The sequence below is a fragment of the Phoenix dactylifera genome, chromosome 7 (assembly GCF_009389715.1).
Source record: "Phoenix dactylifera cultivar Barhee BC4 chromosome 7, palm_55x_up_171113_PBpolish2nd_filt_p, whole genome shotgun sequence".
NCBI classification, from domain to species: Eukaryota; Viridiplantae; Streptophyta; class Magnoliopsida; order Arecales; family Arecaceae; genus Phoenix; species Phoenix dactylifera.
The window spans coordinates 7884688-7912050 of record NC_052398.1 but is presented as its reverse complement, the minus strand read 5'-3'; the positions used below and the strand labels follow the sequence as shown (position 1 = coordinate 7912050).

At 36.9% G+C, this 27363-nt stretch overlaps 1 protein-coding gene across 1 annotated transcript; it reads left to right on the top strand.

The window, feature by feature from the left end:
• Nucleotides 1–47: 47 nt before the first annotated feature.
• Nucleotides 48–26229, top strand: LOC103706487 (flowering time control protein FCA-like). Its single transcript, XM_008790599.3, has 19 exons — nucleotides 48–677; nucleotides 1544–1614; nucleotides 8455–8533; nucleotides 13668–13750; nucleotides 13822–13873; nucleotides 16436–16503; nucleotides 16991–17057; nucleotides 17152–17231; nucleotides 17314–17378; nucleotides 17543–17605; nucleotides 18719–18881; nucleotides 18987–19070; nucleotides 19193–19780; nucleotides 20132–20329; nucleotides 20424–20657; nucleotides 20738–20776; nucleotides 24427–24489; nucleotides 24579–24624; nucleotides 25891–26229. The coding sequence occupies exons 1-19, from the start codon at nucleotides 290–292 to the stop codon at nucleotides 25896–25898; spliced, it is 2439 nt and encodes an 812-aa protein (XP_008788821.2). The 5' UTR covers nucleotides 48–289; the 3' UTR covers nucleotides 25899–26229.
• The last annotated feature ends 1134 nt before the right edge of the window (nucleotides 26230–27363 follow it).

Below are 27363 nucleotides of genomic sequence, written 5' to 3'. Positions count from 1 at the left end.
TGAATTGACCTTTAGCGAGGGGGTTATATGCGAAAATTCCAAAAAGTATCTCAAAAAGGAGGACAGGCCCGCCGCCAAGGGTTCTCGCGCTCTGTGCTCGCGATTAGATTTAGATCCCGGCCGGTCCTTCCCTTCCTCCCCCTCACTGTAATAAACAGCTGCGGCCTCTGGCTCTACGCCTGCTCGAGACCCAACCTTCGCTTCTCCCGATTTAAATCTCTCCGGCGAGTTAGCTCACCTTCCTTCCCTCCTTCGATAAGGGTTCCGAGAAGAAACCCTAGCTCTCTCGATGGACAGGCACCGAGGCGACCGCTTCGGGGACAGACCCAGCGACCGCTTCGGGGACCGACCCAGCGACCGCTTCGGGGACCGACCTGGTGACCGCTTCGGGGACCGCCCCGGCGACCGCTTCGGCGACGGGGGAAGGCATCCAAGAATGCAGTCCCGGTGGTCCTCCGGCAGCCCCACCCACCAGCCCCCGCGCTACCCGAGAGGCAGTGGCGAGGGCTTCTCCGGGGGAGCCGGCGGCGGCGGGCGCTACCACCCCTACCGCGCCCCTCAGGACTACCCTCCCTCCGGAGGCGGGTTCCGCGGCGGAGGTCCTGGTGGCTTCGGGCATCCGATGCCCATGGATGGCGGCCCGAAGCGTGGGTTCTCGGCTCGCGGTGGTTCTCCAGGTAGTTCAATATCCCTATTTTTCTTTCTATTTTTGGTTCTTCATGCACTCCTTTTTTTTTCTTTTCTTGCAATCCTTTTTGGTATCACATCAAGGTCTACGGCGATCTTTGTTGGTTAGGGTTCTTAGTTGTTTTTGCATCATAGGTTTTGATGTTAATAATTGATGGGAAGTTTTCATTTTTGTTCTTGTCATTCAAATTAGTTTGGTAGACTGCAACCCAGGGGATCCCAATGGTTTTCCCGATCACCAAATCATGTTAGAGGAGAGGGTGAGAGGAAAAGGAGGATATATTTTATCATAATAACTAATTTTCTCCCACAAATGTGGCAAGAACTACAACCTAAATTTGCATGTTCCGAGTCTTGAGCTACCCGTTTTTTGAAATCTTGTTCATTCTCCTTTTTGCTGCAGCATTGCAGTGCTAATTCATAGCAAGCCGATAAGTTCCCATTTTTTGCTGCGGTATTGCTATGGTAATGTATATTAAGTTCCTGTGATTAGGAGTTTGTCTTTATGGTCACATCCCTCTACCTAGCACCTAGAGGTTCTAGGATCGAATCTTGGGTGGTCCACTGCAGGGTGTTTGTGCTTGGGTAATTAAAGTGCGGGCAGGTCTCCCTCTCTATTCTCTCTGAAAATATATATTAAGTTCCTGTCATGTACGTGCACAATGAATTTGGTAATGTTACATAAAGCATGTTTCATGCAGACTTTTCTTTGGTTGTGTTATATTAATGAAATGCACGAGCCTAGTATCTGGAACTGTATTTGTCTTGGCTCCACTTGAACAATTATTCTAATGGTTCTTGTTCTTTTATTTGTTCACACCTTTTTCTTGACATATGTTGGCATTTAATTTTCTAGATCATGCTGATGGGAACAAATTTGCTAAACTTTTTATTGGATCTGTTCCAAGGACAGCAACTGAAGAAGATGTAAGTTATAATTGTATTTATCTACTTGCTACTTCTTTTTTCCCCTTTTTGGGGCACATGCATCCTTGAAAATTCTTTATCATCTTCACTTGATCTAATTTGTCCTCCATATATCATATCACCAGGCGCATATGGCTTTTTCTTTTCTGTCTAAAAACTACTGTTACATGAAATTTGAGAGTGGTATTATGTATTATACTAGTATATGCATGTGAAAGTGCTTTTTACTGCTATTATAGCGCAAATGGGGATATGATTTTTAAGTAAACCCTTGTTTACTAGTTGCTGGTTTCTTGGAAACACATAATAGGCAGAGACAAAAAGGAATCACATATACCAATTTTTCTAGTTCCATGCGTGAATCACATGTCAGTGACATCTGATCATGTAATTGCCTAGCACTCAAGGAAAAATCATAGTTACTATTTATAGAAATGTAGTTTCCATGATAATTTTCTTGGAAGTTGCACATATACTGATCATTTTTTTCAAGAATGATTATTATAGCATAACTCTTGAATAATGGACTTCTTCAAAGCTCCATTTTTTTGGTCTTGATCTCGTTGATTTTATTTAATTTCATATACTTTTAAACTTTAAAACTCTAACGAATTAGTCCATTATATTCAAACTTGATGTGACATGAGTTGAATTTATGTGAAATGCATGCATGTGCTGAAAGTAACAGCAAAAGAAGGTAATAGCTAGCATGCTGGTAAGATCTCTTTGGGGTTGTTCTAGATACCATGTATTGAATCGCTTGTTAGTTTTTTTTCCCTTTTTTGTGGTGGAGTTGGTGGGGGGTGGGGTTTATAGGGGGACGGCTACTTGTGTAGCCAAAATTCCCATGGATCTCATCTACTGATATTATAAAAAGGAAAGTGATAAACCAAACAATGAATATGAATTGTGCACACATGCAGCCAGAAATTACAAATTCAAGCAGCCCACATCTCTCTGAAGGATATACAATTCATGAACCAAACTAAAAGGATGTTTCAGTTTTAATATGTGTCCCTTCATGCAATTTACCTAACATATTATAAACAAATACTAGAAAAATAGGGCTTATAAGAACAAATCTGGGAACTTTACATGAACTAATATAAAACTTTCTGAAGTTTACATCCAAAGGCTGTAAGAGACATGGGGATTGTATAGGCTTCAAACCTTCAAATTTATTGCACCGAAACAAACAGAGATGATTGCAAGAAGACTTAAAGTGGAACTCCAATATGTTGAGAACGAGTGAAAGGAGGTCCATAGATAAGGGAAGTGGAGAAATAGGGGCAAGGGTATCAATCATAGTAAACGAAGAAAAAGTAGGAGTAAGAGGTAGAGGAACCAAAGAGAGAATTGTTAGAAAGAAGAAGATAGAAAGGGCTTGGTAAGTTTTGGAGATATATAGACTTCTTTCATCATAGAAATAATAAAACGAAGTCAATTTGATCATGTTTAAGTGTATGTGTTTGATTGTTGTCTAGAAGCCTTTCAAGAGGTGTGGTGTTGAATTTTGCAGGCTTTGTAGGTCTTGTTTGCAAAGGAGGTATATACCATCATTCTATCAAGTATTAGGAGCATAAAGGAACGGGGAGGAAGGAGCATACAACAATTGGTTCTTGTACAACAAAAGAGGAAAAAGACTTGAAAAATGGGTTAGCAACAATACAAAAGTGTGGTAGAAGCTACTTTGTGCTAATAGTGCAATCATGATTTGGCAGTGTAGTATGCCCTTGTAAAGCAATTGGAAAAACTTTGCAAAGCCAACAAATAGTTATAAAAAAAAAATGACTTATTGGTTAGAAATAAGAGCTGATTATGTCTGCAAGGGGCTTAATTGGACGTTTATAGTTTAAGTTGGTCAACTATATCTTGTGAACAATTGGAGCGAAAAAAGGATGACTGAACCAAAAATGCCGTAGGAGCTTAAATCAAGGAATTGATATAAGATTGAGCAAGATTGGAAAAGGGATTGCTAATTATCAAGAAGCTTCAAAGTCAATATTGAGTAGAATCTCTTTTGTTTGGATTGGTTTTAAACCACCCCAAAGAAAAAAAAAGAATGCTTCCAGGTGGAAGCATTTGTTGTGGTCAACGGAGGCCATGAGAAAACTTGGAAACCCCAAAGAAAAAAATGTTTGGATGACCCTTCTTGATGTGGTTGCGAGGAAAGACCGAGAACAATAACTGTGAAAAACTTCATGGTAATTAAAGAAAGATTCAAATGTTTCAATACCAATCATGTTTTTGCTATCAGAGTATCAATCTGAAATTTCGCAAAATTAATCTCTAAAATCTGATGGTTTTGCAAGATTTGATGCACTAAGGGTGCTTTCAATGCCTAAGCTGCAAGATCCCAATTTCCCAACTACATATCTAGCAAGTGACATGGGTGATGGCTCAATAGGGTTTTTAGCGTGTGACGATTGGAGTTCCCCTAACATGTTTGGATGGCTTGTGATAAGTCTTAGAAGTAATAGAATGATTGTGTTGAACTTGTCTAGTCTTAGATACCTATAGCTTGAGGACAGGCTTTTTGTAATAAATGCTCTTCAATTGTAGAGTGATGCATGTACATATAGACCATATAGACAGTTTTCAAGTTCATGTCAAAGAATTATAGATATATTAATAGCAATATAACAAATATAACAATTTAGAAAAAGCATATGATAGAGTCTCTAGAGAAGTTTTATGGTGGGTGTTAGAAAAAAAGGAGTTTATGTTAGTCGTATTAATGTGATTAAGGATATATATAATGGAGCGGTTCCTAGTATTTGAACTACTAATGATAATACAAGTTAGTTTCCTATCATAATATGTTTACACCAATAATCTGCTCTAGGTCCTTAGCTTTTTATGCTAGTTATGGATAAGTTTATTAAACATATTTAGGATGATATTCCTTGATGCATGCTGTTTGCGGATGATATAATCTCAGTGGATGAAACTAAGATTGGAGTTTATCATAAGTTAGAATTATGGAGGAGTGCATTAGAATCCAAGGATTTCGGGTTAAATAGGACCAAGATGGAGTACATGGAATATAAGTTTAGTAAAATTAGAAACAGAGATAAGGGTAGAGTGAAAATTGAGGATTATGAAGTTTCTAAGAGCGATCACTTATGATACTTAGAATCGATTATTCATATAGAGTATTATGTAATTGCAGGATACTTGCCAAGTTGAAGAAAAAATTTTACAAGATAGTTACACGACCAGCTATGCTTTATGTTACAGTGTTGGGCAGTTAGAAAACACCATGTGCACTAGATAAGTGTAGTTGAAATGAGAATATTGAGATGAATGTGTGGCAATACAAGTAAATATACAATAAAAGATGAAATCATTTGTAAAAGAAGTAGATGTAGCACCAATTGAGGATACATTGCAGGAAGGATGACTTAGATGGTTTGGACATGTACGACATAAATCGAGAATTCACTAGTATGAAGGAGTGATTTGATATATGTAGAAAGAAAGAGGAGTAGAGTTAGACCAAAAATGATATGGGATGAAGTAGTAAGGAAGGACTTGATATTGTTATATCTGGCAAAAAGTGGACCTAAATAGAGTGGAATGGAAGAAAATGATTTTTATGGCCGACCCCAACTAGTTTGGGATTAAGCTTAGTTGATTTGAGTTGAGCATTATCTATGTAAAACCTGTATTTTGCATATGCTATGCACATGCCTATTAAAGGGGATTAGAGAGACAGGTTATGTATTTATTTACTTTTTTTTAAAAGGGCAAAATGTATGCTAGAGAGGTGGGGGATTGCATGCTTCCAGAGATACTTTTGAGTGCCCTCACATATTTAAAACATGGGTCTTGCAGATGGAAGCTTACTCCTAAAATCCATCTTGGACTGCCCAATTCCAGGAGTTTCCTTTATATATAGTAGATAATTGGCTAATATGCTGTTTCTAGCTACTACCCTCATTTTACAATCTATAGGTATCTTGATATCACCTTATTGGTCTAGCATATGTTAAATTCAAAGCAGTGATCAGATATTTAATTGTCCACTGATTGTTTTCATTTGTTATTCGCTAACAGACTATTCAAGTGCTTCATTGCATGTTAGAATGTGAATAAAATCTTATACTAAAGTCAATTATGTTGTCATTTAATGTTGCTTACCACTTGTTTTAAGCAGTGATCTGATGTTTAATTGTTCACTGATTTTACTTATTTCTTATTTGCTGATGAACTATTCAGGTGTTTCATTGCATGTTAAAATGCAAAATAGAATCTTGTTTTGAAGTCAATTTTGTTGTCATCTAGTGTTGCCTTGCTGATGAGTATTTGCCAAATTTGAGGAAGTTTAACTTGGGGAGTTTTCAATTGTACAACATTCTGACAACTAAGTTCTCATTCTTCTGATGAAAGGTTGAAATAACTCGTCCTAAAGTGAGGGCTTTTAAGGTGGTGCTTGTTACAATAATTATAGTCTAATTTTTGTAGAAATGGTTCTGTATATTGTTAATGTTTTAGTCTTGATTTAGGACACCTAAATGCTCGAATGACTTAATATTGCTGGTTTAGGAAATAAGTTGGAGATTGTAAAGAAAACTTGCCATGCTGGCAAGGTGTGTTGCGGGCTGATAAAATTTTGGGTATGAAGGGACTTTATTAATGAAATACAAAAATGGAGCAAATGGTAGAGAGGTGATTGGTGTAAGTTACTTTAAGAAAGATGAGGGATTTGACTGTGAAACTCACCACCAAGGAATATGCTTGCTCATATAGCTCATGCTGATTTTGGCTTGGCAGAGTATTGTGCTCATTATTGGTAAGAATTGAGATGGGACTCATGTCATGCTAAGATATAGTGGAATAACCATTCATTTCTTTCCTTTTGGGTATTTTGAACGGGCCGTAGTGCCTTTAAGACATGTTTTGAACCAAGGGTTTAAACCTTGGTATTGGGCCTTGGTGTTTGCTCTTGGGATGGTATGATATGGAAATAGTATGGTATGGCCTGTACGGACCAAAACAATCAGTAGCAACACGAATACAAGGATAAATAAAAAAATGTCCCGATTCACCCCGATGTCCCGGTTCATCTTGACTATTGTGGTTTGTCTCAAGTGTTGGGATGCAACTGATATTGTTAGGATGGATGAGGACAGTCGGGATGTCTTAGTTTACGAGAGAACTGGGACATCTAACATATGAGGAGAGCCTGCACCTGTCCCTGTCCCATTTTCTTATTGGAACAATATTGTCCCATTAAGGCAGGGCCTAGATCCTTGTTTTGACTAGTCAATTAAGAACTAGAGCTTTATAAACTAATCTAACATATGAAGCAATATTGAACACATGATGTTTTTGGATATAAAGATATAAACATTTACGCATTTTACTAATAGTACATTCGATTAAACAAGCAAAACGGATCTAAGATGTTCAAAAAGATAGGGGATGTAAGAGAAAATTTTGAAGCCAAACCATTCTTGAAATAATGAGTGAGATATATTTGTATCCCCTTGTGCTTCATGCTGGTTTACTATTTTTATATTGTTATGAGCTCCCCTGATATCTATAGTATATGCTAATGTGAGCCAATTGGCTGATATATTTTAATATGCTGTGGCTGGTATATTGCAACTACAACTATGGCCTGATATATACTAATTTAGGGTAGGCGTAAATGCTAATATGATGTGGCTGGTATATACCAAATCCTATGACCTGATATTTACTAATATAGGGTCGGATGAATATTTTGCCTTTTTATCGGGCCAACACCCTTGTGCCACGATCCATGTCATATGATAAGAGTATGTTACAAATTGGCACAGAAATTTGTTAACCAATGCAATGCCAACAGATATTGGAGTTACCGATATCGGTAACCTAACAATGATCTAGTTTGGTCGATGTTCATCTGGTACACACCGGTATTTAAATCCTTGCTTTGAACATAATAGGTCATTTTTCATACTATGGATATGGTGTTGGACAAATGTTATGTATATTATTTATTAGCAACTGGAATCTTGATAGTCATCATGGTTTGCTAGCTGTACCACCTAGTACAGGGCATGCTGTACCATGTTGCAATTTTGCTGAGGCTTGGTATGCCTCTTGTACTGAGTGTCAGTACTGAGGTATGTACCTTACCAATACTCTTTATGGTGTGTACTGGTTGGGTACCGTATGGTGTTTGGTACGTAGATTGCAAACCTTGATGATCATTGTCAAAGGGTTTTACAAGGTGAGATATAGAATGGAGGCTGTAATTTGGATTGCAAGAAGCTAACAGGATTCCCATATTTTGATATCATTATTATGGGTTATAAATCTAACTTAAGAGTTTTTTGAGCTCAGCCTGTTGGTTATAGCTTAGGTGGCACCTAGTTTTCTACTGTTGTTTTATTGATAACTAAAATCGCATAGTAGTGGTTATCAAACTGATTTTTTTGGTGGAAATGGTGGCATCGAAGCTCCAGATTTTGGATTGCCTATCTATTCACTGTCAGTGGACAGAAGTATTCAAACATGGAATTGTATTATTTGTTAATTTGAATCTTGCATCCATGAGATGCCTATTGAACATATCATTATTTGCGATAGATTGTTATACAATTGATCCTTTTAGCTATTCTTGTTTTAGTTGTTTTTCCTTTTTTTAAAGTTATCTGTTATTTACGGTCTATGGGGACCATAAGGCAGTTATTTTGCCGAATGTTCATCTACATATCTAATGTGCTTCCTGGTATTACCCAAAAAAGTGTCTTCCTGGTCAAATCTGCCTTCCATCTTTATCATTGTAGATGTTTCTGTATATTAGCATAGAGTTTTCATCTCAATAAGCTACTTATTTCTTCTTAGATTCGACCCTTATTTGAGGAACATGGAGAGGTTATTGAAGTGGCTTTGATCAAGGATAGGAAAACTGGACAGCAACAAGGTACGTTCGGATGCATTTTCTGATTTCTTTGTGATCTGTATCTGTGTCTGTTTTCCAGGTCTTCTGGGGGGTAACTGGAGCAATAAGGTCATGCCTCCTCTCAGTTAGGTTATGCAACAGTTGTGAGTGCTTGTGGTTTTAGTTGGCAAGGTTTCCATTTTGTCCTTTTTGTGCATCCAGAAGAAAGACAAGATCATGGAAACTTTTAAAAGTTGTTTGTTTATAGCAGTTAAATGTCTGGTTGTAAATAAATTCTGCTCTAGTACCACACTGCGGCAGGGCATTTTGCCAACACTATCAAGCAAGTTATTTGCAGTTGATAGGTCCTTTTCTTTGTAGCATTAATCTGCCGTGTTGTTCAGTCCTGTGCAAATGGTGTATTGCAAGTGACAGCATTATGCACCTTTTTTTGTGTGTTGAGGATGCTGTCTACGACATTAAATACTGGAAAACTTTTACGTATTTTTTTTCATATTAGGGCTTGTTTCATGCCTTGAATGGCTTTGAATTTCATCATAGCAGTTCAGGATGTTGGATGATTTGGGGTGACCTTTGAACTCTGGTTGGTTTAAACATTTTATTAATTAATAACTATCATTGTGCTTCTTATCTTGTATTCTGGTTCCCTGTCAATCAGATGGCAAAAATTTCACTGTGTGGAAGTTTCAGCCATTCTCTTATTGCAAGTGAACATTATCTTGCAAGTGAACATTATCTTTTAAGTTTACCCACTGGCAGTATGAAGCACGCAAATTATTGCCATGAATTTTATCTAATAGAAAGCTCTCTTAATGGCTTTTACTTGAAATGACTTGTTTTGTCTTTGTGAACTGGGAATGGATGGTTGGTGTTCTGAGCATTTATCTATTGTTTTTGGACTGAACATGGGCAGCTGGTTTGATGATCACCTGATGTTTTCCTTTCTGGTTTGGATATGAATGGATGGTTGAGAAAAATGATGTTGCCTTTGTGGATTAGAAATGTGCTGATGATGTTTTTTCATGTGCCTTTACTCTGTTGGGGTGGACCTGGATGGATTTTGTTTTATGCATGTGAGCACTATGTTTTTGAGCCAAGATGTTGTGAAAAATAGTTGGCTGTATTTGGCAAGTACAGAGATTTTACCTTCTGATGAGAGTCTGTTCATTGAAATTTGATGTTACAACCTATCTGAAATCATATTTGGTGTTAGATATTATTGAAACAACTAGTTTCTAGAGATTCTTAAGTGCTACAGCTGTCTGCTGCCTGGAATGGGTAGGTGCAATAGGCTGAAATGTTTTGTTTTATAATCTTGCAAGTTGATGATCCTGTTTGATGATGCCATTCTATATCTTCCAGTCATGAGCGTAAGGTGACTGATGTTCTGCTTTGGCACAGCATTTTGGTTTTATTTTTATCAGGATTATTTCGTAAACATTCTTTCTTTTTTGCGATATGAAACTCCAACTCCAAATATTCTGATATATTGTTGACTTGTGATGTGCGCTGTTCAAGCATTGTTCACCTTATCTACCCTGCACGGAAATGCTGATATCATATTTGTGAAAGTTGTTCTGTAACTTTGAGCTACTACTGGGGGTATTGCAGCAGGTACATTGAAAATTATCATGTGCTCCATGCACGAAAAAATTTCAGGACGATCTATACCAGTGGCCTGTTGGTCATTTCTTGCTTGCAAGTTCCGTCCAGTATTGCTCAATATGTAGAGTTGTGCTCTCTCTCTCTCTCTCTTGCAACGAACATTTTCAGGGTCTTAGTTCTTAGGATATGAAGATTAGATTTGAGATGTTTGGTGTTACTTCTAGTTGTATCATATCAATTTTAACAGCACTATTTCTTGCGGCAACTCTTTTGATGCAATAATCTCCAATGGGGAGGTTGATCTCTTATGATGGAACCATGATTTCTTTTGTGTAATGGGTGCACTGCCACGGATTTCTGAAAAATAGTCCTGAAGCTTAGTGAGAGGACTGTTGCTTTGGAAAGTCAAAGTTTGATGTTTGAGTCTCCTGCCATTTCAAGTTACTGTAATATCTTGATCTGTTAATTTACTGAACATACTGTTGTTCTCTTTTCTGTCATCTTTCGATGCATAACATTATGCTGGTTGCAAAGTGCCGTTTCTTGGCTTTTCAGATTGTACCTCAAATGTCATCAGTTATACTTTATGTGCTGTTTTTAACCATGCCTTTTTTATTTTTTCTCTTATTTTTTCTCGTTTTGAATTTGAAATCTATTTCATGTATGTTTGTTTTAACAATTGCAATCAAATCCCACAATCTCTCATTTGATACCCTGATAAATTAGAAGCACATTCCAAATGATGGCTTCTAACCAAATTGGACTATATTGGTATATCACCGTAAGAGTGGACCTATGGTGCCATACCTGTGGAGTACTTGATAACAAGAATGTCTAACACATGCCAGTGTAGAAAGATTCACTCAACTTTCTTCTTGCTGAAATGTATTTAATATATTGATATGTTCATTTTTTCAGTATAGTAGTAAAATGGGCACAGTAAGATCAGTTATGAAATCACTGGGTGATATAAAGATCTAATGTAGAATGCATTTTTTTTTATATTTATTATTGTGATGATAAGCTATTTAAAAGAGCCTGTCGATATTAACTTGCTACTAAGTTCCATGTGATGGTACTTTCTCCTCCCAACTTTGGTTTCAGCCTTGACATTCCTTTTCTATTCCTGGTGAAATAATTAGCATCCTCAAAGTTGAAGAAACTAAATTATTTTTTTCTACTTATTTTGATGTGTATATCAACAGGTCCCTCCTCTAAAAGAGAAGGGGAAGCAAGTCTCCAAAAACTAGAACTTGATTGACAGAAGTTGCCTTTAAGGTTTTATATCTATGCACTTACTGAAAAAATGGTGTATCTATCAAATGCCAATATGGCCACCAGCATTGCCTTGATTTTTTTCTTGGATGGACATTTTTGCTGATTTTGTCTTGTTTTGAGGTTTCTCTTATTGTTTGGATGGCCTGGATCTGGATCCTTTGGTTTTTTATGCTGGGGAAAACTGTATTTACTGTCTCACTGAACTGTAGTGGTTGTTGATTTGATAAATTCAAAATGCAATTTACAAGATGGTTGGAAAGCATAGAACTTAGTAGTATTATGCTTCAAAGCAACAGGTGATTCAAGCTATTCCTACATATGGACAAATTGTGCATGGTTAGATTTTTCTGTGGTATTTGATAGTTTCATTTTTTGGTTTGAATTTACTCAAGCACTTGGCTATTAGTAAATGCTCAAAGATATAAATCCTGCTTCTTAGGCATCATTAATTTTCTCTTTTAAGGTGGTGCAGTGTGTTATTTTTCTGGTAGTTTATCATCTCTCTTGATGAGTCTGTAACATACGCTGTCGTTGAACCTTCTCGATCTGGAAGCATGGTCAAGATCACTATGTTCATCTTTTTTTATTTTTTTATTTTTTGTCCATTTTGTAAGGATGTGACTCAGCAAGGCTTTTCGGAAGCCATTCTTATCTGATTATATGACCAACAGATGACTGCTTATCAAAACATGATCTTCTACATTTCACTTATGTTGTCCCAGCGTTTGATTCTGTTGCAGAAAAATTTTATTGGTTGTTTGTATCAGTTTAGTTTCTTATGCTGTTGTACCTCATGTATAGATGGTTGACTTGTTATGGCTAGCACTGGATTTTGTGTTGTGGGTGTTGTTTTTATCTGCTTTTAGATGATGGAAGACAATGCAATGCAAGTGGTTTAAGATTTCGTTATATGTCTTGAGTACGGTTGACAGATGCTTAATGCTAATTTTATTTGTGTGGAAACACTTGGTGGTTAGGTTTGTGCATATGGAAATATTATGGTCAATGGAAGAGACCAGTAGAGAAGTCATGGCCTTCTCTTGCTCCACAGTACAAGTAACAAGCCTGATTACCAAAATAAGTTGAGATTGATTTGCTAGGTTCACTGTGGTGATTAGTGTTGTTATTCTTTTCCTAAGTAAGATTGATTCTCTCTAGGTTATAATCAGAGTTGTGCTATTTCAGCTCTCGCTTATATTGCTGTAGTGTTTGGTTGATGCAAGCTCTGAATCCCACCATAAAGGTTTAGCTCAGATATGTCTCTTTCTGTGTCTGTGTTCAAAGGATAATGGTACCGAGGTAGTTCTATATGCTTACAGCTTTGTCACTTAGATGCAGGTAAAATGACCCTAGTTTCCTTAAAAAGAATTGGATTTGTCCTACTACGGCCTCCTGAAAGTTGGTGAAAAAATGTATAATGTCTTGACTCTGGAGGATTGCATTGTTCTAGGAAATCACATGTAACATTGAATGATCGATCCTTTTATCAACCACGTACCTTTGAGTGTGAAAATTTGCTAGCGCATTCTTTGGCAGCAATCGATTATTGTGCTGGAAGGAATCTCTTCGAGTTCAAGAAATATTTCAGGGAACAATATTTTGTCCAGGTTGATTCATCCTTTATAGGATCAATAATTCTCTTTTCATTTATAGTTATTCTTGGAATGCTTTAGCATTGATAGGTGCAACTTTGTGGGTTTTTTTGTAAATAGAGAGGAAAAATTACTATGAAACTGATCAAGAACGGTGCATAGTAAATAGTGGTGGTGGATTCATTGCATGGTACCTAGATGCAAATAAAGAGATCTCATGTCCTCAATATTGTTGTCTTCCTAGCTATGTAGATCTGGGTATAAAAGTCGAAATATTGTTGTTTGTAGACCTCAAGTTATTTATAGCATCTCTTATGTCATGCTCTTCAGTAATGGCATACTGGAACCCTTGCCCCAACTAATACCTTGCACTGGAGTCATGTAATCATTAAAATCATTTCACCACATTTGTATAAATTTGCAGGATATGTTATATTAATTTGTTGGTAGCACATACTTGTCTACTTGTCTTTTTTTCCCTCGTTCAGAAGTCTTGCACTAACTGTTTAAATTTTCATTGGTAATTTCTTCCAGATGTCTGCACTAATATTCTGTTTAATTATTCTCTCTATGCCTTTGTAGAATAGATTTGTAAATCCAGAAGCTTGTACCATCTATAGGAAAGAATTTTCAATAATCCACTGGGATCAAGGAACAATTTTTTTTTTTTTTATTTACAGGATGTTGTTTCATTAAATATGCAACTTCAGAGGAGGCTGATAGAGCTATCAGAGCTTTACATAATCAATATACTTTGCCTGGGGTGAGTGTATTGCTTTTCTATCCTCCATGTGTTTTTGCTTTTCTGGGCAACTTAATTTTTGATTTCTTCAGGGATCTGGCCCTATACAAGTTAGATATGCTGATGGGGACCGCGAACGTCATGGTAATCATCTAAATACCACTTTTATTTTATCTGAGAACTTGTCAAGACTACAACTGTTTGCTACATAGAACATGAGAACAGTGGAAGATAATGGATAATGTTTTTATACAACTGCTTTCAATGATTACATCAATTTATCCGTCAAAAGATCTCTTTGCAAATATATGTCATTCTTGTATACACGTGATGTTTTGCATCAAATAGCCATCTGCAGCAAAATCCAAATTTAGCTTGCAACACCAAAAGTTACAATTTTCAACGGTTTGAGCTCCAAAATTTGCACAACCAAATAAATTTATACTTTGTCTAGATTTGGCAATATATGATGAATGTGCAAATCTAGATTGTTCTTGTGCTAAAATAAATTATTGTAATATTTTCACAAATTTGATGGTGGTTGTGTGTAGCAATTGTTATTGCTGAATCACCGGAACCACATAAATCTATATTTTATGTACTTTTGGCTCTCCTATCATTTGCATTTGCGAGTCTTGATGGTGGTTGTTCTAAATAAACAATAGTTTTCCCTATTTTGTGGTGGTTATTTAAAGTGTAGTTTTTGTTGGATCACCAGCACTTGGTGAAATGAGAATATACCTGCTCAACTTGGATTCTCATTCTGTTTTTCTGGTTTAAGCACCCCTTTTGATAATCATTTTTTAATACATGGATGTAATGCTTTTCATGATGCATGGAAAGATGTGAATGCTCAAACATGGCCCTTTGACAGAATATTCTTCACCTCCTCTACTGAATCTTACAAGCTCAATTGCACTTGTTGCCAGATTCCATACGGATAGTGCTTGTCAATTTTGGGATAGAAGTCCTTGATTAGTTGGTGGCTGACAAGGTCCTGCAATTATATTAGAAGCGTAATTCACCATATTTACTTGATTTGTTGAAAATTTCAAATGATAGGCAATTGACTGATCATCCTTTTTTGATCATATGACAGAAAGAAATGAGTGTTTTGACTTCCTTTATTTGATGAAATCCAGTGGGCATTCTTGTAGGATATTAAGGATGTTCGTGTAGCCTATTTAGATCTTGGAGCTAAGAAGATGAACCCTTACGAATTGACACGGGGATTTTGTGAGGAGATTGTCGGAGGAGTTGTTTTATAATATTAGGCATTGGATGAGTGGATAAATACGAAGAGGTTTCTACCATTGGGTATTGGTTAGTGTTTAGTTTCCAGTGGCTTGTTTATTAATGGGTTCAATCTCGTGGTGGTTTTCTGAGGGTTCACTACGAAATGGCACTTTATGTGGTTTCATGACCCTTTGGTGTGAATAGCTGCACTAAATTGAGGCTTAAACACATTTTATAACCAATGTAGATGGTTTTCATGTTTTAACAATAAGATTATCCTTGAAATGATTCAAGCAATGCTATCGCTTGGCAGCATAAATATAATTTGCAATATGTGGGAGTTCAATGACCTGGCAGATTATCTTGCTAGCGATTGTTTTGGTAGACAAGTTCCTTTTGCAGTCCATATGCTTACATATTTTCCCTTTGTAGTCGGAGATGGATCTATGTTGCAACCTGAGGGTAGAGGGGGTGGTTGGTGAGACCATTTATTTTGCTTGGTAAAGTGTCTAAATTCCTGCAGCCTACTTGTGGTGAAGCAAATGGGAAACACAAATATATCCTGCTGCTAGACCTAAACAGGCTACTAAATAGCACTACTGAGTTGATTTTTTGTTAGCCATCAGTATTACTGTAGGTGGAAAACCCGAACGAACTTAATTTTCTGATGGGTCAAGTCAAGACAGAATTTTATCAAGCTTCAAAGACCTAAAGTGCTGTAAGTAGCATTCTTCAGTTGATTCTTGTTACTCTAAGACAGGTAATGGACAATATATGATTAATGATTCAAACATAGCAATGGTGATAGGATCAAAATATTTCTTTGACTTTCAACAAGCCTTTAAACTCTTTTGATCTTGCAAAATATTAAAGGTTATCACGATTAATAAAGATCCTAGTTAAGCTTTTCTACTCTTTCACCTTGAGACACTTAAAGGTCATCATGATTAAAAAGGATTGTAATTTACTTTACACATGCATCACTGAAGTGTTTCCAAGACTCGACATGATATTATTATCCTTAAGGCAAGAAAATATGGCTAGATAGTTCAATCCCTTTCCTACAAATAAACAAGAGTTGGACAATGTTGCATTGTTCCTACGATGAAGTGTGGTTACTCTAAACACAAAACTGGGCATACTGAAGTGCCCCCATGCGTAATCTAAGCTGCTAGGCTAACATTATGCACAGTGAGATATCTCAGTGTTGTTATAGGATCATTAAACATATCTTGCAGAGATATTTCATGATAGATTTGTGCTTGACCGAAGCAAGGTCTTCATACAAACTTTATATTACACGCCTATTGCTTGCTTATATATGTAATCTATTTTTTATTCACTTTGATGACCACTGTATGCTAATGTGAACCATCATTTCTATTTATAAGAACCACACATTCATGTACATCGGACTCAGGAGTTTTTGGTTTAATTGCATTTTGATCCTTATTTCTGCATATTTCTTAGGCGCCGTTGAACGCAAACTGTTTGTGGCATCGCTTAATAAACAAGCCACTAGTGAGGAGATTGAGGAAGTAAGCTTTCTTTATACTTTTTCTTGAAGGAGACTAAGTTTTTTGGCAGCATGTATACATTGTGTATATGAATATGCATTCTCCATTCTTGATTTGGCTACCACAAAATTATGACATGAAAACATCTTTCCTAGATTCAAAGTAGAAATTTATGTGCTGTTGCTAGTGTTTTTACTTAAATAAATACACAAATATACATGCATGCATGCACATACAAATACATATATACATATAAATACGTATATGCAATACATATACATACACATATACATATACATATACATCCATAGATTTATGTATGTTTATGTATGTATGTATATATACTCATGGGCGTATGCTTCAAAAAGTATGTTGAACACAAATACTGTAAGCAAAAAATAACTATGCGGAAAACCATTCTTTTACTTATTCTTTTTAATACTTGTGCTATCTCTTGATCCTATTTATCTACCTGAACCTTTCTTGAAGTCCGATAAATTTGTGGCAGATCTTTTCTCAATATGGTCGTGTTGAAGATGTCTACATTATGAAAGATGAATTAAAACAGAGTCGCGGTATGTCCTTGTACACCTTGCATAAGCTTTTCTTGCACATATTTGTAACTTTTGTGATATGTTTTCTGATGTGTATTTTGTTTAATGTATGAAGGATGTGGCTTTGTAAAATTCTCATCTAGAGAGGATGCAGTAGCAGCTATGAATGCCCTTCATGGAAATTATGTGATGAGGGTAAATTTTCTCCTAAACAGTGCTCAGTTTTCTCTACTTAGGGCCTTATTTGATGATGTATTTGTTCTCCCTCTGCCATCAGGGATGTGATCAGCCATTAATTGTTCGTTTTGCTGATCCTAAGAGGCCCAGGCCTGCAGAACCAAGGTCCTTATAAATTTTTAGATTCCGTCCATCTCCCTATCGTTTTCTTTTAGTAATTATTTACAGTAAAAAGCTTGCTAGTCCTTAGGCCCAGCTTTAGAAATCGTGCATATAAAGAAGATTTTGTCATCTTTCTGAATTTTGTTTATTATTTCTCTCTGTTGTAGGGGTGGCCCTGCTTTTGGGGGTCCTGGTTTCAGTCCTCGATCTGATGCAGCATTAATAATCAGGTACTTATTTAGGACCGATGCAACCATTCTTTGCAGGTGAAGATGTAAGACAAGATTCTGTGACCCTTAATTAGACATGACATGAGCTAGTAAATCGTTTTGTTAGTAGAAATAAATTTGGTAATAGATGGAGAAGTGAGAAAAACCTATGATCAAGGTTTTAAATACCAGGTCATACCAGCATACAGGGTACACAGAACCAGACTGGTAGGTAACTTGCAGTTGGTACACCCCCCCCCTGTTCAGTCGTACACCCCGTTTACCGACACTAGGTACGAGACCAGCATTACCATACAGATACTGATATTCCCTCAGCAGTTGGGCACCATTATGAATGCTAGTATCTGGCTATCGATACTTTTGATTTATGTGGATAAATGAGGTTTGATGCCGAACATGTCCCATTCTGCTTCTATACAGCTTGTTGTAATATTTCATAGATCTTAGAAAGGCCATTGGTGTACACCAAAGTTCCTATCAGTGACTTTACGATGTAAATACACCTATTTTAAGTCTTTTGTGCACACTGATGTCTCAAAGAATAGCTCAGAGGGAGGAATATCTCATTCATTTCACTCCAACTCCTTGAAGGTGTCCACTCAGACAGTTATAGCAAAGTACCAGTAGAAGAGGCAATGTGTTGAACAATAATAGATAATTCTGCTTTCTATGTCACTGCTTGATCCCCTAGTTTTCCTTTATTCCTTTTGTGATGGAAGTGCCATTTCTTTCTCTACTTGTTGCCTTTCCTCATATCTCATTTTGTATTTTGCAAAAGTTTTCGTGTGAACAAGTTTTTCCTCTTATTTTCAATCTCATGCCTGAGCTGATCACGCTGAATGTTCAAAGCATCCTTTTCTTTTTCCTTCTAGTAGCTTCACAGTATTGAACTTCCAATCGATGGTGCAAAAATAAAGTGTTTGGGGAAACCCACATTGTTGCAATAAAAAATTATTGGAGTTTACTTTTTACTCAACTTTTCCATGCTGGTTTGTCTCACAAACACCTTGAAGACCTAAAACATTGTTGTAGATTGATTTTAACAGAATTATTTCTTTTTTTTCTGTTCACCTTTTTAGTTAACTATGTTTGAACCAAATGTCTTTGTTGCAGGCCCACAGCCAATCTTGATGAGCCTAGAGGTGGACGCATGCCACCTGATGCTTGGCATCCATCAAGTCCACGGTCACTGGGACCATCTTCTCACTTCAATGCACATGAATCTGGTAGTCAGTCAGCTGCCAAGGGTGGTGTCATGGCAACATCGTCAGAAGCAGTAAGCATCTTATGAATCATCTTTTTTCCTATTATATGTTACACTTATGTCTTAGTAATTCTTTTTGTCCAATCTTTTTGTCCAATTTGTATTGGTTGACACTAGTCTGGTACCTTGGGAGTAACTGGTGGTCCTACAAATGGAGATTTATCGAATCTTTCAGGGATACCATCTTCTTCATTGCAACAGGTACTGCGATCTTCTTTTGTTTTTCTTTTTCTGTTTTTGTGCCTGTCCCATATATTTATGATGACACAACGGATACAGAAAATCAATATGCTGGATTTCATTATTGTGTTTATGTTTTATAGGGTTTCAACCCTTCAATGACACAAGTTCGCCCTGTTGCTGGTCAGCAAATATCACCATTGCAAAAGCCACTTATGCCCCCTCAAAACTTCTCACCTTCTCTGCAACTGCATCAAAATCAACAAACTCCTGCTTCCCAATCGCAGACTCAAAATTTGCATGCACCAATGCAGCAGCTCGGACAGCTTCAGGTCCCTCAATCTGGTAGCCTAACCTCCTATGGCCAAAATCTACCATTACAACAATTACCTGGTTTGGCAGCACAGTTGTCCACATCACAGCCTTCAGTCCAGCAAAATGCCTCTGCCAGTGCACTGCAGAATCCTTTAAGCCTCCAACAGCATGCCATGCCTGCTGTTGCTAATCAACAGCAGTTTCCTGCATCAAGCATTACCCAACAACTGCTTCAGCAGCCTATCCAACAATTGCCATCGCAACTGCCACAGATACTGCTCCAGCAGCAGGCACAAGCCTTACAATCAAGCTTTCAGTCTTCACAGCAGGCAATTTTCCAGCTGCAACAACAGCTGCAGCTAATGCAACAATCAAATGTAAATCAGCAGCAAATTTCCCCAGCGGGTAAACAACAGGTAATGCATGTTCAGATTGGTAGAGTTTAGTTAATTTCTGGATGACCAGAACTTCCAGCTTGTGTTCGAGAGTTTTTTCTTTTCTTTTTCAATGGACTATAATCAACATTGCTCTTGCTTTAACTACCTTCTGGTTAGCATTATATTTCTTTCAATGTGAAGATCGTTGTTTATTGGTGGTGGTGTTGCTATCCGACATTGTACTGCATATACTCACACACACACACACATGCAGACGCACACGCGCACAGAGAGACTGAGAGAGAGAGAGAGAGAGAGAGAGAGAGAGTATTGTATATTTTTGCTGCCTTACATCTAACTGGTTCATCATTTATGAAATGCATTCTGCAGTCTGCCTGGACTGGACTGGCATCAACATCTAGCACTCCTGCTAGCACACCAGCTGCAGTTATGCCTTCATCTAGGTCTGCTACTCCTTCACTTCCGGTATCTACTACACCTGCAGTTCCTTTAACTTGCAACTGGACAGAGCACACTTCTCCTGAAGGATTTAAATACTACTACAATAGCATTACTCGTGAAAGTAAGGTGAGAGTCCTCTATAGCTTAGTTCCCTTTTGGTTTACAAAATTTGCTCTGCAAGTCTCTAAATTTGATAATGACTATAATTTTACTGTTTTAGTGGGAGAAACCCGAAGAATTTTCATTATTTGAGCAGCAGCAGCAGCAGCAGAAGTTGCTATTGTCGCAGCAGCAACAGCAGAAACTTGTCCAGCAGCTTCAATCGCCATCCTCTCATACCCAGTCACATACACAGATTCAGTCTACCCAACAAGTTTCCCAACCACAACAGGTGCAGCCACAAATGCAGATGAGGCAGCAGGCACAGTTGCAGCTCCTTCACCCTTCTATAGCGGTCAGTACATTTTGTCTGTTTATTATATTTCCAGAAGCCAGTTCTTTTCATCACTATTTTTCTTTCTTTTGTGTTTTCAGTACCAAGCTTCTGGTGTAGCTGGTCATCAAAATATGCAGGTAAATTCTGGATTATAAGAGAATCAAATTATTGCCTTAGAGTTGTCATTAGTATGGAATTGTTTGAAGCTATTTTAAGTGGCAGTATTTATATAATAGATGAGGAAGTGGTTTTGTTAGTTGATTGCTAGGAAATTATTGGTAAATGGCCTTTCATTGCAATTATAACAGCAATACTTGGTGCAAACGAGCAAGAAAAGATATAGTACAAGTGGAAATAAGTTGTGCTTGTTGATTCCTGTTAATTATTAAATATTCATTTCTAATTAATAGAGCAATAACGTGTCTATTGGGAATTAGTATATGAGAAGTCTACTGATGTCAATGGTTTTCTTTGTTTGAAGATTCTATGTATATGAATTTCTGATGATCGAAGTTGCTTGGATACTGGTAATTGTGTTGGTGTTAGATTCTCCAAACTGTAAATATTATAATTCTTGAGATGCGTATATATCTTATAATACGTTTATTTGCATCTAATCTACGAAACATTTCTCACAAATTCAGGAAAAATATAGCATTTTTACTTCATGAAAGTACTTGTCTTAAAACACAGTAATGGATTGAAACATATGAATATTTATTTTGCATGACATCTTATTAAAAGTCTTGGCAGGCTTGAGTTCCCCAAAAAAAAAAAAAAGACTGCTCCTTCCAATTGAACACTTGTCCCTTGCTTCCTTTAGGGATTAAGGTATTCGCTATACTGCCCGTGCTATGTCTAGTTTCAGGTGAGAAAATTTGACCTGCTTTCCTGAAGATTAAATCATACGTAATGCCCATGTCGGCTTGGAATTAACATGGTGTGCTTTTACGATTTTGCTGATGCTCCGAAATTGAAATGAGAACATGTTTTGGTTTTGGCCAGAACTGAATCCACAACTACAATGGACAGTTTATGCCCCTTTATTTTTTGCTATTTTTTTATTTCTCTAAATGCTGGGAAGCATTTCTTTTCCATATAAACATGGATTTTATGAGTTCTGAGAATAATTGAAAGCTTAGGCTTCTAAGAAATTTAATGGAAAAGTAATCTTTCTGAAATTGGTTTCTTTATCCTAGAGCTCAGATCATTTAGATAATTAGATCTTTGTGTTATTTTGACATCAAAGGATGAAATGGTCTGTTTCAGTCATGAAACATGATTCTTATATGTTCATATATTTCTAAAAAATGCAATGATTTTTTTGACTGTTTCAAAAAAAAACACCAAAATGATAGATCTGATGTTCTAAGCAATACAATATACTCTAAAGTGATGTCTAATTTATTTTTTTGCTCTTTTAAAAAATAACTTTATGCTCTTTTTTTTATGATTCTTTGGCCAAAACTGTTGAAACTAGAACAAAATCATTGAAATTATGAAAGCAGAACTCATCTTATTTTGGTAGAAACCAAAACTTGGGGCATGATAAGTATGCTGCGCCAACAGTTAGCGCGCATGCATGAGGGTGCAAAGATCACCAAGAACAGCTATGCTATGCTGTGTTGTTTATCCAGTTTTTTGTAAACTTAGACATTTTGGTTTCATTGATGTTAATTAGTTTGAGTAAATCTAGCACAAATCATCCTAGATATCTGTACTGATTGATATTGACATGTTAATTGCTATATTATTTATATTCAAGTAATGCATCATTCGACTAGCATTACTTGACTATGCAGTTGGCATGTCTAACATGTGCAACATGTATTAAATGATCACAGCTGACACATGTTTACACATCAACACAGGTAACTTCAGATTTCAGGATAAAAACTAAATAGGAAAGACAAGTATATTTGCACATATATGTGTTGAATGTCTTCCTTGCATCCTAGAAAATATGGAAACCTCATTCACTATTGGCTACCGTAATTTCTATTTACTGATTTGATGTAAAGTAATTCTTTTGTGTTGTTTTTTTAGCTTTCCGTCTGTAGATTGAACTATAGGGGATAAGGACTTCGCAATTAAAAGAAGCAAACTAAGTATCGACTGCAATTTCAGTGGATGGAGATGATAATGAAGCTCTGGTCGGAAAGATAAAGAGGGTAATGTGGTAAGGATGAAAATATTCAGATTATTATGTGGTACCTTTAAGAAAGGGTGACCAATCGATGAGTACATGAGATGATGTGGAAGAGTTGCGCCAGTTAGGACAAAGTGATGAAGTGACTACTGTAGGCATTTGCAGTTTGAGGAAGCCTTGTAAGAAGGAATATGCAGGTCTTTATCAGAGGGCCTGGAGAAAGAAGAGGAAGGCCTTAAGGTAATATTGGTGTGTGAATGGCATGCATTCACAGGCGAATTCATTAGAGAATTTGAAAAGCTTGGGCATGAGAGGCAGCCCTTATCAAGAATCATGATTGAAGATTATGGCTCCATATGGTGGCTGTAGTGGACATATCAGTTGTTTGATCTTGCTTCTAGTTCAATATCTACAACCTTTGATAGGATGATTCAATTCCAAGATTTTCTTTTATAAGGTGGAGAGCAATATAGCAAGCCTTCTTTGATATTTCCATATTATTTTAAGATCTTTCATCTATTTTCCACTGCATGGCATTGAGTTTATACCAACTCGCTTTGGCACAATTAATCTAGATAATGTTTTGCAATTACTTTGTGGTAAATGATGACAACATAAAGTAAGAAGATGTCACACTGAGTGATGACATCAACCTTTGCATCTTTTCTATGAAAGTTGATCGCAACGACATGCTACAGATAAATAATCGAAAAAGCTAGGAGGCAATGATTATTTTGACTTATATGCGGATATTAGAGGGTGATGCTTGGCGCAATGATGCGATTGCTCAATTATGACCTGAGTGTTATGGCTTTGAAACATGGAAATTGCCTCTTTGAACATGAGGGTGAGGATGCATATATCTGACCCTCCCTGGACTCCGTGATGGCGAGAGTCTCATGCACGAGAATGCCCTTTTTCTATATGTGAATAGAACAATAAAAAGATCCAATGTATGCACATGTTCAGATTTGCAAGTAATGATTGAATAGAGAACATTTTGTTTTTATAAAGAAATGATTGAATGACATCTTTGTAGAGTTTGTATATTTACTCAAAGATAAGGTTTAATGGTTATGGTATCACTTTGACCAGCAAGTCCTGCAAGGAGAGAAGTCTCTCTCTCTCTCTCTCTATTCTCTACACATACATGCATAGATAATACAAACGGCTGTAAAGGGAACTTTACATCCACTGCTGAGTTCAGTGATGGGTGTTGCAAAATAAAAATGTAAAAGGAACCATAGGATGTGATCTACTTGGTTTAAAACGCTAGAAATGAAAAATCGTATGTTTTGGAAACCTCTCGTCTCTGCACCAAGTCATCTCAGATTAATACTTTTACTAGCAGGATATAGTTTATTGGTTTTCAGGCAGTAGAACATATTAAACAGTATACATTTTTCATTTTACAACATCCATTGCTGAATTTGGCAGTGGTGTACGGTTCTCTCTTTACACCCATTGTATATCGTAATTGTGTACTTGTGTTTTATTCTGCATCTTTCGCGATGTCTGTCTTTAGCTTCTAGTGACTGAACCTTTTGTCTTTTCTGTTGTCTATGAGGAACCTAGCTTTGTCCATTGTTTTGCAAATTTGTTTTGGGCTCACCTCTTCTTTCATTTTTTTTCTTCCAGGAGTTAAATTACTCACAATTACAGGCCGCTAGTTCTGTTATTGATCCTAGCCGAGCACAACAGGCATTACTTAAATTCTAGCCCTCCGTTCCATTTCAACTTTTTGTGGCTATTGTCATGTTAATAATATTCTGCTTTGGCATTTGCTGCAGGGGATTCAAGCTGCACAAGAATGGGCCTGGAAAAACAAGACTGCAGGTATGGAAAATATTTTCCATTGTTAAAAAATCCCCCCTTCCTTTAAGTTTTCACCTAATAAACCTTCAAGTAGAATTAAAAAGTAAAAGAAAAAACTGCATGATTTCAAAATATTAACTTCTGTCTTTTCAATCTCTAAATGTCCTTTGTGTCTACTTTCTAATTTGCCTTGAGCATGTTGCTTTTAAATCAAATGCATCAATTGCATTCTTCTCTCTGTGCATAACTGATCCTCAATTCGATGCTCCTTTGTATAAATTTATAATATATGCAAACATGTTGCAATTTTTTCTTTCTGAGACCGTTAATCCCTGAGCTCTCGCTCAAAGGGAAAAATCTCATACCATTCGAGCAGGTGCTTGGTGATTAAAAGTTTTACAAGTTATTACCATGCTTTTCCTGCAAAATGCTTCTCCAACACTAACCTGAAAGAGGAAACAATCTATATTTTTTAAAAAAAAATAGTGTCTTTTTGAATAATTTACAGATGGTGCAGGCAACTTGACTTTCCAATTTTTTGTCTAATTTTATTTAATTTTCGTCTTTGTATCCATAAGCTTCTCGTGCTTAATTTTGTGTCTTTCTCCCTCTTTTAATCTGCTGATTTAAATAGTTTGAACAAGGCTTGTTGTTGTGGTTTTGTTTGTTTATTTTCCAGAATATCATTCACATTTTTTGCTTTATTTTCATGTCATGTATTGTTTTGCTTGCTGGGTCTTGATTATGCCACCATGGTCACGTTCATTGAGCGATAGAGCTAGTATCTAATATGGGATTCCTACAGGGAACAAATTAATCATGCATAGACTTATTGGTCAATATGCTTCCTGTAAGGATGTGCAACTATAAATGGCATTCTTGGTATCCATGGCTCTGGTAGATTATTTTCTTCTTTATTTTTAGATTGTTACAGTCCATATCTAGATCATCAAGCCTCGTGGCCTACTCATCTTTATACATGCTGTCGTTGTACTTCTTGCTTGTGGCCTTCTTAATTTTGCTGGTTCCATTGTATTTCTCTGTGCCTTCTTGGATTCTGTTGTTTGCAAACAATTTGATATGTGAGCTGCACAATGGAAGACAGTTAGAACTTGTAACGGTGCGAAGAAGTGAGATGCCTGATTGTAACACGGCTGCATATTCCATGTGCAACTAGATTCCATCCGCTAATTTACCTTACAGAATATGGCATTTTGTTCATGATATTTTGTTTTCAGCTTTATAGGATGCTTAACACTGGAACCTGCCTTTTCTTTTTACCCGTAGGTTCTTGATGATGCAAGTTGGCCGGTGAGGTGCACGGGATTGTGAGAACAGAAATTCACTGCCATGGAGTGACAGAAGTGGCAGCGGCATCAACTTTGTTTCATATTCTCATGATTGCTCAATTATGAAATGTACTATTATCAGGATTTAGTGAAAATTGAAAATTTAGATTTTTTTTTTTTTTTAACTCGAGCATGGCAATTCGAAATGCTTTCTATGCTGGTTTCTTGTAGAGATGTGTTAACGTGTTTTTCCTCGTAAATTTGCGTCAGGGATACTCTTTCACTACTATCGTTGTGATCTGTGGTAAACTATGGTGGCTGGTAATTATTTGATAAATTTGCGCTTTATGGCCGGCAGTAGGGCATGGCATTATGGGTTTGTTCAGAACAGAGAAGCTTGAGGCTAATCATCGGAGTCTGAACTTTAGGCCAAGAATATTATAAGACCTCATAGCTTATACGGTCATTTGGACGTTTGGAAGGGCCAAATTGCCGCAGTTTCAGGAGTTTATGTTGCTTGCGGTTGCAGTCCCAGAAAAATGGCTGCATGGAGGGCCGTTGGCCGGGCACGGAGCCCTTCGTTGCTGCGTGATAGGGATTTGGTAAATTATGCTCCATCATTTACTAGAGCTACTTCTGTGGAACGCATGATGGGTTAATGCTTTGGCAAGTTAATAATTCTGAAGTAAATCGGCCAAAGGGATGGATTTGAGACTCAAACAATGTCAGAAATTTGGAAAGAAAGTGGAGAATAGACCACTATTAAAAAAATCCCAAAGCGATTAGGATCTATAGTTGTTGATAAATCTTGGAAGTGGCTCAAAAGTACTAATCATGATAGAAATGGCAAGAGGCAGCAGCTATGAATAACAGCAAGAATCAATATTAACTTTAAGAGAATTTTTGAGCGTCCAACCAATTGTATAATTGATTACCTCGTAAATAGTCTGAGCATTTAATTTATTCATGAGCAATACTCATAATAAGCCTCTGGCAAATCAACAATAACTTGGATAAATATCTCACTAATTTTCTTTTGGCGGGGTCCATAACTTTATGATTATTAATGTGCATTATGATTTGTGCTTTCATAGATCTTTAGGTTGATGCATGTCAATGCCCCATTAGTTCACAAGGATACCAACTTGAATGTATAAAATGCAAGTTAACAGGCCATAATGCGGTAAGTCTAAAGGCTTTGCGAGAATTGCAGTCCAGCACAAAAGAAAATGCAGAAACAAATTTATAACTTTATAGAAGGTCAGGAGAGCAGATTTTGCCGAAGGTAGGGCCAACAATTGATACAAGTATTGAACAAGCCGAGTTCAACTTGGTTCTAGGGTTGGTCGAGCTCGAATAGCATATAACTTGATACAAAGATGGGTTTTGGATCAAGCTCGACATACATATAAATTAGCCGAGCCTGATTTTGGGTTCTGGATATGAATTTAGTTTCAAGTCAAACATACCT

Coding starts and splice junctions, on each gene's coding strand:
- LOC103706487 (XM_008790599.3), top strand. CDS start 290: ATGGACAGGCACCGAGGCGACCGCTTCGGGGACAGACCCAGCGACCGC. Junction 17,232..17,313: donor ATGGAAATTATGTGATGAGG/GTAAATTTTCTC, acceptor CTCTGCCATCAG/GGATGTGATCAGCCATTAAT. Junction 24,490..24,578: donor ATCCTAGCCGAGCACAACAG/GCATTACTTAAA, acceptor CATTTGCTGCAG/GGGATTCAAGCTGCACAAGA.